Source organism: Microchirus variegatus, assembly GCF_963457635.1.
Source record: "Microchirus variegatus genome assembly, chromosome: 3".
In the NCBI taxonomy this organism is placed as follows: Eukaryota; Metazoa; Chordata; class Actinopteri; order Pleuronectiformes; family Soleidae; genus Microchirus; species Microchirus variegatus.
The window spans coordinates 21,339,922-21,353,527 of NC_139804.1; the positions used below are offsets into that span (position 1 = coordinate 21,339,922).

At 40.3% G+C, this 13,606-nt stretch overlaps 1 protein-coding gene across 1 annotated transcript; it reads right to left on the minus strand.

Annotated features, from left to right (window-relative positions):
- Positions 1 to 1,563: 1,563 nt before the first annotated feature.
- On the minus strand, positions 1,564 to 12,357 carry LOC310924291 (vascular endothelial zinc finger 1-like; the record flags this gene model as incomplete). The annotated part of the gene is made up of 7 exons (XM_083885982.1): positions 1,564 to 1,928; positions 2,167 to 2,232; positions 2,783 to 2,824; positions 5,708 to 5,876; positions 6,391 to 6,460; positions 6,722 to 7,479; positions 12,325 to 12,357. 7 exons carry the CDS (start codon positions 12,355 to 12,357, stop codon positions 1,564 to 1,566), a joined length of 1,503 nt encoding a protein of 500 aa, XP_083742108.1.
- Between the last annotated feature and the right edge of the window lie 1,249 nt (positions 12,358 to 13,606).

Consider the following 13,606-nt stretch of genomic DNA (forward strand, 5'->3'; position numbering starts at 1 on the left):
ATTTAAGTCAAATGACCAGGTGAGGAAATAATTTAACTGGTCGCTTCACAAGATGACGCTGAGCTCGGTGGCTGAAAAGAGATGAAAGAATTAAAGGGAAAAGGGGGCTCTGAGACATTTTCACACCTACAGTTTGTTTGTTCTGGTGAGTCGGTTGATATTTGTAAAGGTGGATTGTTTTACCCAAGTAGTTTGGTTTATTTAAAAAGAAAATCCACGTGAAACAAAATGCATCACTAAAAACGAGAATGTCTGCGGCAGGAGCCAGAGGGTAAAGACCAGTAGGAGGCAGCTTGTTCTAAGACGGTCCTCGTTTCCTTCACTGGTTGACTGTTAACAGCCTGCTGCCTCCCAGAATGCAAAGTACTTCTGGATAGAGGAACACTCTAGCTTAATCTTGTCCAGTACATAATATAGTAGTTGGGTCGAATCCAGGTTGGATCACAACCCTTCCCCAAACTGTTTCAGAATTAGTTTGGGACCAAACCAAAACCACTAGCTCTAAAGTGTCTTGGTACCATGTTCACAGCAGCCAAAGCAGGAAAATAGTCAGTTTAAACCAGACTGCAGGTGTGAAAACATGCTCAGAGGGTTTGCCTCTCACAGCATACATCATGTCGACTGCCATTACTGCCGCAATGAGCCCGCTAATGGTCAGCCATCAGTTGTAGTGAAACAAACCACCTTTGTTTGCAAAAAAAAGAGAGAGAAAAGGGATAAATAAGCAAAAACAAATGTGGTTTCAGCAGATGAAAATGTAAGAACTGCCTAATAATTAAACCCACGTCAAGGTGGAAAAACAATACTCTTGGTTTTTAAAGTGTAATAAACCCTGTTCAAGATAAACTGACATTAATGCATGTGGTTTATCATAAACTTACATATTTAAAAATCCTGCAATACTATACATAATGTGTAATGATTAAGATGCAACATTTTACCATGTTGGCTTTTACTGTAAAACGGTGGAGATAAATTAGGGACGAGTGCAACACACATTTCATCTCAACAAAACTTTTGGTTCCTTGACGGTCTAAATGTGCAAAGGTTTTCTTGTTTATTGTTCAAAATATGTCATTTAGTGGCAAACACTAAGAAAATCTTTGGTACAAAAATTGTCATTTTCAGAGAACCGATTTCCCTATTGACGTGGAAGAATTTATATCAGATACTCTGTGAATTCATTTAGTGCACAGGCCATAGATTCAGTCAATCCAAGTTTGTGGAGTCACTCTGGAGTTAGTAGTACTGAACTTGACCACTTCCAAGCTTTTTTTAAAAATCTACTAACTGCGGTGGTCTTTATTTTAAAAAGAGCAGAGGGAAAAAAACTGCAGACAAAACCCCTCATAACGTGACCCAAATTTCTTACTTGGATCACCCGATAGCAAACAACTAAAAACAGGTACAAATTACACCCAATGACTCCTACGAGTAATGATTATGTTACCAACCATGAGGTTGCATTACATTGGTTGTTGCCTTTTGAAATTCAACGCTTCTTGACAGGCTCATTATTAGGCAGTTGAGACATTATCTGCTGCTACATGGGCTAAACCAGCTCTACCAAGGAGGGGAAGAAGGCAGAACTTGGGATAGAAAAGGCATGCTATCCATGGGCCTCATGGCGATGTTGAGCGGCCCAGTGATATTCATGGGCATGGGAGTGGTGATAGCAACCGGATGAGCGATATTCATGTGTGCTGTTGTCGGGATGTTGACTGAGGTCAGGTTCACGGGGCCGGTAATGGTGACGGGGTGCTGCAGGTTGACTGGCGACGTGATGTTGACCGTGCTGGTGGCGATGTTCATTTGAGCAGCGATGGTGATGGGGTTGCTGGCATTGTTACCACGGTTCATAGATGAAGTGATGGCTGCCGAGTGGGTGACTGGTGTTGTGGTAGCCGAGTTGTGCACGTTGTTGGCATCTATGGTTAAAAAAAAAGGGAGGGAGGGAGGGAGGGAGGGAGGGAGGGAGGGAGGGGGGGGAGAAAAAAAGAGAGTAAATTTGGGTCTTGCTAAAATTGCTGATATGCACTATGCACCCCTCCAAAAGAAGGACAGCCAAAAGCTCTCTCAATTTCTTGGCTGTTTAGCTGGGTCACTGAAAAACACAATTCACCATTAATATATTATGTCAACTGTGGTAATATTGAAGAAACCTACCTTTGTGAGAGTTGTCAATTAGGACTTGGAAGGAGTTATTTAAAATCTCTCCTACTGTCAACTCACCTGAGGGGTAAATTCAAAAAGCAGGATCAATAGACTAACCAGCTAACTGTCGGTTTAATTCAAAATTTCATTTGACATTTCATTTGTCAAAATTTCATTTGACATTGTAACACATTATGAAGGATATTTTAGTCTCTGTGTGTAGGCCAAAGGCTGGTTTCACACTTTTGACCATCTCAGCCAAAGCCAGGGCCTGTCGGCTTAGAGCTGGGTCTCATTTCTGACAAATCAAACATGTTTGGCTATCAATCAGGTTAAAGTAAAGAGAAATTACTGTGAATCAATATGGCCTCTGATGGAAGGTCAGGTAGTGTGCATCTAGACTGTGATATGGTCCAGTTTGTGGTTCATTTAAATGATCTACTGATCCTGCTTCATGAACTTTTAACCTTACTTTAACAAAATATCGCTAATCTGTATCTTGACTACACCAGTCCTCAGAGAAGAAAAATTCTTCTGTGGTTGAGTGACATGGTAAATGTGAAGAAAAACTGGCCACTTGTGTTTTGCAGAGTGTTAAGTGGTTTCTGGTGACTAACTACTGGATTACCTTTTCGTGGCCCTGAGTGGTTCCACTGCCAGTCACTTATGCCTATTCAGAAATACAGACACATATGGGGTTACAAGAGCACAGGGCAGCAGTGCGGTCATGTGGGAATCACCTTTAACAGTTGGCATGGTCAGGTTTAAGGAGTGTGGGTGGGGAGGGGTGTTTTGCTGGGGTCCGAAAAACAGAAAATGTTTCTCTTCTTGGACAGCCAAAGCCCCAATAACAAACACATATTCAAACACTTTCTGATTAGAAGCCAATTGTTTCAGTTTGAAAGGATGATTGTCTCTAAAATGAAGGAGAAGCTAGCTGTCAGGACTACTGTTTTTAAAAGGACACTCTTGTTTCTCTCTAAATGGAGAGTTTGCATTTATGTCTTTAAAATGCTGCCATACCAGACGGAGCAAGTAGCCACCAAAACGATCAATCACTCATGACATCTTGTACATGTCTGCTCATGACAACATAGGTGGTTAAGCGCTGCACTTACACAAGATTGGCAATTTACTAACAAAAACGTAATGTTAAAACCAACGCAGCAGCGAGAAATCCTGACTTAAGTTGTCATATGATGTGCAACATTATGACACTTTTGTTGTCCTCTCTGTCTCAAACACATCAGCTGTGAAGTCTCTGTGCAACACACCTGAAACAATTAAAATGTGTAAAACAATCAATATTGTTGGAAAAGTTTAACTGTGAGCAGAAAAACAAATGTAAAAGCAGCAGTGTGCAACTTCTAAATAGTGAAGTGGGATAGCTGTTAATGGTCTAAGTATGATGGAGAACACCAAGAGGCACCCATGAAAAGATTCAGTGGATTCTATCGGCAGTGTGACAGGATACATGCCTATTGAAATTGGGGAGGAGAGGGGCAGTGGTACGGTGTGTAGGTAATTACGAAGGCAGCTTTAAACAAAAAAACATTTCACACAGTTGAGGTGAAATGTGTTATATCTACAAGTGTGCAATTCATACTGAACTGTTATTAGGAGCCATTATTTGTTCAGACCATATGCATTTATAGTGAACATGGGCAGTCAAACACATGAGAAGAATAGTCAGTATTGTTGAATTAATGGTCACAGCAAATTTTCAAACACTTTGTAATTTTAGATTTTAGATGAGCTGCCAGCCCATTGAGATGTCCCCATCAATAGGAGCTGTACACTAAGTAAATTTCAACACCAAGTTGAAGAAAACGTTTTTTTTTTTTTAAAGGTCAGATAGGTAGGTTTGATACACGTCCCACTCAATGACTAACATACTTTCAACTTGGGGCAGGACTAAAAACTATAGTCAGTCACATGTTGTATACATGACGTGATCTTACTACAACTTAAGAGTTTGAAGACTTGCATACTCTTGACTTGAGTCTTAAATATAAAGCACAAATCTTAAATTAAAAATTAAATAGAAAAAATACAATTTGTTCATCCTTGTTCAAATAAATTTAATCCAGCAATGCTGAGTTTAAAAAACAAAATTTTCACCCACCACTTAGTGACAGGGGAAAAAACTGGAAAAATCATCATGTCCTTAACATTTTTATGGATAAGCATGGCTATTATTAGTCTGTAGTTCACTTCCACTGTCCATTAACTAATTATGTCATAAGACACATTGTTAAGAAACATTGAATCTGAGGTTTTTCTGGGAAATATAAACTAAAACCTTGCACTCTCTGGCACTGGATCAGAAAGGCAGTACATTTAAAAGAAAATCATTTGAGAGCTTCAACCTCTGGCTTTTATTGTAAATCATTACCTTTGCACAGAGAACTGTATAGGTCTGCCAATAAGCACATTTGAAAATGTCCCCATGTTTCTGACGTCCAAAAAAGGGCAGCATGGTGGAGTGGTTGTTAGTACCGGAGCCTCACAGCAAAGTTCTCTGTTAAAATATTGGTTCAACCAGTGCTTTGCTGTGTGGAGTTTGCACATATCCCCTGTTGTTTGAGGGGGTTTTGTCCAGGTACTCCAGCTTTCTCCCACAGTAGCATGCAAGTGTGAATGGTTGTGTGTCTTTGCATGCTGGGTCTGTTAGGCTAGTGACTTGTGCAGGTCTGTCCCAACTAAAGGCCACATTATACTTCTCCGACTGCGTATGCGTTATCCGACTGCGTCACCACGGAGATGCCTCGAGCCTTTATACTTCTGCGTCGTGGACGGACACGCGCTGCAATTTCCCGCCCAATCAGTAGGGGTCGCTGCACAAGGTTGTTGTGCTTCTGGCTACAGTGAGCAATGGTGTCCGAGAGAGAAAGACTGTTGTTGTTGAAACAGTTGCCGTTTTTCACTTTTCTGTGTCACGGAACGCAGTTTTAAGATCATTTGAGGCGAGAAATTGGCCATTTAGAGTCTAAACATGTGCTGTGTGTGTTAAGATATGACATATTTATAGTTTGGCAGCAGCGTTATCGGCGGGGATCAGCCCGGCGTCTGTGGACGCTCGGTGCTCACTGTGAGCCGGCACAGAGCAGCTTAGCTCAGCCTGTCCTGAGGACCAATCGCAGCTCTTGCCGTCTCCGTTGTCCCTTGACGGAGTGACAGACACTTAAAAAATATTTCGTGCAGTCGGAGACTACGCAGAGGCTCTTCGACAGGCTCTACGTCGATGCAGAGTCTCTGCGTAACCTACGCAGAGCACTTTACGCAGAAGTATAAATTGAGCTTAAGGAACCAAAAATCATCAACCACCCTCACCCACCAAGTCAGTTTATGACTCAGTGTTCATGTCAAAGTGTGACTGTTTCTAAGCAATTGCCATCCCTTTCCTGTATTGTAACTATTGTACCCTGCATCAGTGTCACTCTTCTGGCACAGAACGTCACCAGCTGTCTGAATCACAACCTTTAGGATATTGTGGAGATTTGAGTAAGTCAAGTTGAAAAAGCAAAGAAGTAAACAGAGACATATGCCCTACCTTTATTGTTACATGGGTTGCTGAAGTTAGCCTGGCCATGTGTCTTGAGGTGACTTGTGATGTAGGCAGCGCTTAGCATTTTACCACAGATGCTGCAGGTCACTTTGCCTTCATGTCTGATCATGTGGGAGCGCAGACGGTCTTTGGTAGCGAAAGCAGAGGTACAGGCCTAATAAAGACAAGGTATTGTGAACTTGTAGGAAAATAACACAGCATTCAGACCTGGTGATCCGATCAAAAGGTGGACAACTTTACATACAAGAGTTCTAGGACGCATGGCCACATTTGTTTTCATGAAAATTAGATAGGAAGCATTACACGTCCTAAGGACCACACGTTGATTTATTTGTAGCCACTGCCCCAATATATCACTAATCAAAACGTGATGGATCCTGTTGAATCCGTATAGTCAGAGTGGTTAAAAACATCATTTTGTGAAAAGAAATGACATACAGTGTGTGAATTAACATAAAGAGCAGGAAGTGAGAATTGTTTAGGATGGATAATACATATAGTAATGTATCAAAGATCTGCATCAACAGGAACCACAGTGTCCAAGCTTTAGCTTCTGGGTGCTTATCTCAAATTTCCTGACCTCTGTAGTTCACAATATTGCTCTGAGTAGCAATAATAACACAATGACAGCAATGTTTCAGAGAACAGACAAGAATCAAGACTCTTACCGTTACTTGGCACTTGAATGGCCTTTCAGATGAGTGGACGTGCTTGACATGACAGCTTAGGTGATCAGGTCTGCAAAGATACAGACAAAACATCCTTAAGTAGCAATTTTGTTTCAATAGTTTTTTGATCAGTTAAGTTTCTAATCACAAACTACAACGCAATTTTACAGGTGACTGTGATGTCTGACCACAACAATTACAATAAGCAATTAATAAAATGATGAATCCCTTGCTTTGATTAAATACATCAGATATCAAAGTGAGTGGGGGAAAACAACAAATGCTAATTGTGTTGGCATGAGCAATCAGAACTTTTAGAATGTTATAATACCTGGAGAAGCCTTTCCCACAGACAGAACAGATGTAAGGTTTGTGAACTCCACCATCATGGGAGCGTACATGGTATGTCATGCGGTCCTTCCTCTTAAACCTCTGCTGACAGATGGGACACTCAAATGGCTTCTCATCAGAGTGCGACAGCTTATGGCGGTTGAGGTGATATACATCTCTGAAGGCTTTACCACACATGTCGCAGCCATGATTCTTTTTCACTGGCTTGGAAGGCTTCTTAGGGAAGCTCTGCTGCTGTTGGTGTTGGTGTTGCATTGGAGTCATGATGCTAGTACCTGTGGATGTTGACGTGGTGGCTGTAGTCAAGATACCAGCTACAGTTGTAATATACGAAGCGTTTCCGCTATTCTCCCGTGGTACAGTGGATATGAGCGGCACCATGGTAGGGGCTGTTTGCATTTTCTTAGGTCTCGAAACCATCTTGATGCCAGTGTGGCAAGACTCGTGTCGCCGCAGGTGGTAGCTGTCTCGGAAAGCCTTGTTGCAGTAGCCACAGATGAAAGGTGTTTTTGATTTGGGCTCCTTTTTGACCACGGCAAGAGGAGGCCCACCACCCCCTCCACCAGTCCCACTGGCCACATTGTCTTTAAGAAGTTCTGCAGCACTGACAGGGGGTTTCTGGTCCAAGGGAATTGGCAGCACAGGTTTTTGATCAGGTGGCTCCGTTGCAGAATTGAGCAAAGGCAAGAGGCTATTCCCGGCTACTTGGTGCTGGTGATGCAGAGCCTCATTGGCCTGCTGAAATGACAAAGAGAGCCATGTGCAATGGTGTTAATTAACATTAGCCACCCATGAAGCTAACCACCTGCAGAGTGGACTTTGAAAAAGAAAAAAAACAAAACAAAAAACACCTTTACTAGGTTATGACAATGAATCCAAATTGACAGAAGGTGAATGATGAATTTGTGATGGATGTTTTTTGAAGAAAGAGCTTACAGCTCAAACTTCTTCTATGGTAACAAAATATCAAAGCATGCTGTAACCTCTGAGAAAAACTAGAAAAGAAAGAAAGCTAAATATTATGAGATTCACATGGTAGGTTTTGTTGGGAGATCATAGATCAAAGTATGCATGACATACAATGTTACTGTATGAGTGTACCAGATAAAACTGTATCTCATCTTGAAAATACATGTTCTACAAACAGATTAAAAACTCAATGTGCCCCCTTCAAATTAATAAATAATATGACAAAAACAAAACAGAAACAGAATCATGTGCATCAACCATTCAGAGCAGTTCAGCAGACCGTTTACTGTCACCATACTATAAAAACTAAAAAACAGCAATGAAAAATGGTATGTTGAAAGCCAGATTAGCAGATATTCTACAGAAAAAAATGCATAAAAAAAGAGTCAGGAAAACATAAAATACCACAATTTATGAAAACCATAAAACTGTCCTTCTCAGATTAATAACGCAATGACAGGCACACAAAATGCAACCCAACAGCAGTTATAAAAAAACTGCATAGGGAGGACATCTTAAGTCTGCAGCTGCTGGCAGGCATTGTCCGATTGGTCATGGCAGATCCCCAGTGGGACAGGACGAACAGAAGGTGGGGGCTTATATGAATATTTTGGCTGGGGAGAAAGCAGAGATTCACGTTGTAACCAGCAACTTAACAACAGGTCAGCCCAGAGCCTGGTGATTGAGACAGCCTTGTTCTTTTCTGTAATCGCCATTGGGCAGGGTTAAAGACCTGACCCATGGCTTTTCAGGTTCAGCCAAGCATCCCAACCCGGTCAGTCAGGAGGGGGATATGGTCTGAGTGGGCCAGGATCCCAAGTGCTGCTTTTCCCCCCACTGTGTTCTTTTATGGACGACACAAATCCAAGCGCTGATGCCGTTATGGCCCTCAGAAGATTGGCGCGCGAGTGGAGGGGGGGTTGTGATCCCTACTCAATGCAGGCGGCAACAGCATGTGTTTTAGCATGGTAGAGAGGGCTGAGGGCCGTCACAGGTTGTCGACTCGCTTTAATATCTGCCACACTGTAGCAAAACTCAAACAAAATCATTTCTGCAATTAGCATTTTTCCAAGCATATGTGTATACAAGTCTGGGATAGACAAATGTGCTCTCATTCTCAGCAAGAAAAGACAGAGCAGCCTGCTGTTCCATCACACTGCTCTAATGACTTTGATACAAATCTGCTGTGAAGGGTGGGTAATACCACTGAAAAGGAGTTAGGAGCGTGGAAATTAACAAGAAACAGTACAAATAAAATACTCTCTCTATTGTTTTTCCCCCCCACTGCAAGGCGGGATATGGATTCACCATATAGCATCTCCTTTGATAGAATTGTATGTCTACAAAGCTGTCTCTCACTGATGCTATTGTATTCACTACTTTTCAGTTGTCTCTATGAAAACATCAGATGGCATCAGTTTGTCTAAAACAAAAAATATAAGAAAAAAATATATTCAATTTCATACAAATATGTCATGCCTCCTTGAGAAATTCTGTTTATAATCATAATGCCAAATGTAATAAGGATTCAAAAACAGAAATCAGTTCAGCTCTTCAAAAACATCTTGTTCATTTGTTAATTAAACTAAGGCCAATGTCACACTGCAGAGAACTATTGTCTGAAAGCAACACAAACAAATGCTGTAACCTTGTTCCCACCAAGCAGTGTGATTTGGTTCAGTTTGGTACAGAACCACACAACTGTTTGGATTTCCATTGTCGAACTTTGACATGGGTAAAATAACCGATCCATATCTCCCCAGTTTTTGGCACCAAAAACTACAGGGTGGAGCTATACACATTGCAGTTTATTGATTAGACGACCAAGAATCATCACTTAGGTGCCACATTCAATAGAAACTGCAGTGTTTTTCTATGCAGCCTTCTCTCAATGAAAGCTTGTTTTCTTGCTACATGCCAGGAAAAAACCAACGTAGTGTGCTGGATGTCCTCCACTGTTACCTCTTGTTTACGGTGTCGCATTACTCTTCTTTGTGAAATTTATATGCAAGCTACACTTTGACAAGCTGTTACGAAGTTGCACTATTTACGCAGCTGTTGCAAATTGCGTAAATAGCGATGTAATTTATGTATTTATGTAACACAAGTCTGATAAGGGATTACTGTTCCAAACCACAAGGTGACAAGATGAAGTGCACTGTACTGCTTGGTGAAAATGGGGGTCATCAGTGCCTGTACTTCACTATGTCAAGTAAACTTCATTTAGAGTGTTCCTGCATGAATTCTTTTTTAGTTGACCCTGAAATAATTAGTCTCCTCCTGCAGACTAGCTTTAGCTGTTCTGGGCCATGTCTACCATTAAATCAAACTGTCAATTAGAAACCAATAACAGCTGTATCTCTTTAGCGGTGGTACAACACAGATTTCACACCAACTTTTACTACATAAATATGACCAGCATCAAGGCAAGGGAAGCTTCAGGAAATCCACTGCACTGATGAGCTGTGCTCCTGTGTCTGTGTGATATTGTAACTGGGATTTTAAATAATTTCAGTTCACTATAGCCGGATGAGTGACCATACTGAAAACACATTCAGAAGACTATCCAGACGATCCAAGTCGGACACTTGCTTGTTATGCAGAGTTTCTACTTCTGCATTCTCACTTGAGCTCACTAGGATATTATCCCACGATCAGACTGGGAATCTGGCAGGAGACTCTCCCTAAAATGTCTGTAACACTTTCTAAAGGCGTTTGCATTCACACATACAGAACCTCTGTTCAATTCGTGCCGAGACTGACCATAAGAGTATTTCTGTAACTGGAGGAACAAGAAACTCTCTTCTATAACAAGCGTTTGCTTCATTACAAATGCACGATGCCATAGACGTCAATTTAAAAACATTAATTTAATCAAAAAGTCAAACAACCATCAAAGAAATAACCAGAAGGCTGCTAACAGAGACAAAGTAAAATAAAAGATTCGTAAAAAAAAATCATTTTTTATCAAAATTGCCCTGCAGCACAAACTTTAATATGTGAACACATCATATTAATTTGTGACATTCTGCAATAATAACACATAAATCCTCTTTTTTTTTTTTTAAACTGCACTGTTGTGCCACCAACAATTATTTCAAGATATTTCATCATCTGTAATTTTTCACTGCATGGCAAAGCAAACCTGACATTCTGTCAAGTTTGTAAAATGTTACCTGGGATGCCAGGTAACATACAATAGAGCATTCACATCCACTACCACACTAATAATGTCACCTAGTAAGGTAACATGTTTAACATCTTGCTGTAAGGCGATGCGACACTGTAAAATCTGCTACAAATCAAAGTACTTAAATGTCTAAGGTGTATTAAAGATATTGATGTATAATGTCAAGACAAGCTTTTAATTCCATGTCACAACCAACAGTGAGCAAATTAGACCTTGTCGTTACTTTTTTGTAACGTGTGGATATCAACTACTGTGTTTAGACAAGGACCTTGCAAAATTAAACCTGGATAGACATTTCAAAGCCAGATGACGGTTTGCATTCACGATAGTCATACAAGCAGCTTCTGTACATCAGGACCAAAACAACTTTAAGCGATGGCAATTTCCTGCAAGTTTGATTTTCTTTTCAACACTGCACACAAGTTAAGCAGGTAATATCCACGGTTGTTTATGGGCCCGTTTTCACGAAATCGCAGCTGCAAAATCACTACATACCCACCGTGAGGCCCAATCATTACCACTGATTTATACGACTCTGATATTGATCAAACATATGTGTCGATTCCCCAGATTCAGAAACGCCCGTACAACACGCTGCACTTGCTATTTTCCCCCAAAACAAAAGGCCACACAGAAACTTTTCATGATACATGCTGGTTCGCGTAAACAACTCTTGGTCGGCGAAAGGCGATATTGTGTTTATCATAAGTCACATCATTGTTTGCATGCATTATTCACACACTTGTGGTTATACTATAAAGTTTTTTATTCTTGACGCGTTGTTTAATCACTGCAGTCCGCGTGCTGGGTAGCCTTTGAAGAATACAGCGTTAGCGTTAGCCAACTTCTCGTTTAAGAGCGTAACGTCAGCGTTGATGAAATCCTGTGTTTCTTTGCTTAACGAGCTAGCTGAATAAACTACAGCTCGACAACTACGTGCCTATATTGTGACAGTGAGTGTTGTGCTACAGGCGATAGAAATACCAATATTAGCGAACCCAGTAGCCAATTAGCTTAGCATCCCTACATGCAATAGCTACAAGCTAATTTCCTAGCGCGCGCATCAACAGCGGTGCTAACAGAAATTAGCCCCGCGGTGATTTTAGAGCGAAATGAGACAAACACCATGCTTTGATACAATGCACCGTTCAAGAGCGTTTCAACATCTCCCACAAGTCTACACCGGTAAGTCTCCGTAGACCACAACCACACTCGGCTTTTGGCAAAGCTGTTTATAAGCAGTGTGCTACAACAATCCGCACAGTGGAGCTAGCCAGTAATATGCTAATGCTAATACCTTTGTTTTGCTTGGCTAAATTTAATTCATTTAACCAAGTGCCACAATATAGTAACCAAACACCGTTTAAGCCATTTCAAAACAGCTAATGCAGCTTGTTGAACTAGTGCCATATTGTGTCTCTTACCTGAAACAAAAACGTACTCCAGCTCGGTTCCATTGCAACACTAAAATCTGCAGGAAACCTACAAGGAATCTATAACAAAGCAGCCGAACATGGCAGCTACAACTTCCTGTGCGCCCGGGGTTTAAGTGTACAGGAGTACTTTTTTTGGCCTTAACAAGAGAAATAATATGAAACCGTTTTTTTTGCAAAGTCAAAAATGTTTAATTTCGGTTACTCTAGATATATACACATGTAATTAATTATATAAGCATTTCAATATAAATACTGGAAAAATAAATTTCCACTGAGGTAATCTAATTATGTATACACAAATATAAAATTCTGTAGGTTGACCGTTCTTTCATAATCTTTGCTTTAATCACAACACTCCACACACAAAGAAGAATAAATCACCCACAAAAACAAGGAATTTGAAAGTTGAATTTGCAAAAAGTGTAAAATAGTTGAATGAAAATTCAAATACATTGAAAAGTAAATAGACTGAAATGTTGAAGTTCCCTCTCTCTCCACTTTTACCTTAGTTTGTTAGTTTGTTTGTATGTATGACATTATTTTCTGTTTTAGACTAGTTTGAGAACAGAACAAAACCTGGAAAGCAATAATATGTGAATATGTATGAAAAGGACATTCACAAAGTTAAGCACCATAAGAAGTACTTTAATGAATAAATTAATGTATATTCTATTTACTTAACATGAAAAATCACTCAAAGAAAAACCACCTCTAACTTTACCACAGTGCCAATGCACTGAAAAGCATAATTTCAAACCACATTCCTGGTGTTTATTTCATGCTTCAGATCCAGCCCACACAGCAACATTGTTCCTTATGAGGAACTGACATTTTAGCAGATTTATTTACATAAATGTCCAAAACTCCCCTATCTCACAAGGTTGTAGATCACGACTGATATACAGAAATTTCTCCATTGGGCCATAATAACATACAACATCAAAAAACATTCTTAATATGTTGTGTTAAACTGGCCACAAACAGACATTCACAAAACATAACCTCCTTGGTGGAGGCAGCTTCACTGCACTTGTAGATACAAAAACAAACATGTTTGAAATAAATAATGAATAACATCAAATGATTGTGTGGATTGTCAGGTGTTTTTTTAAATGTAGAGATGAGGTAGGAAGCTGGGTATTTCCTTGGTATTTCAATAAACTGGACCAGCTCTTATCATGGCGGCCACAATACACACTTTTTAACTTAGTTTGAACTACGACTTTTACATACTGGCCAAGACTGGCCTGTAAACAAATACTCTACATTA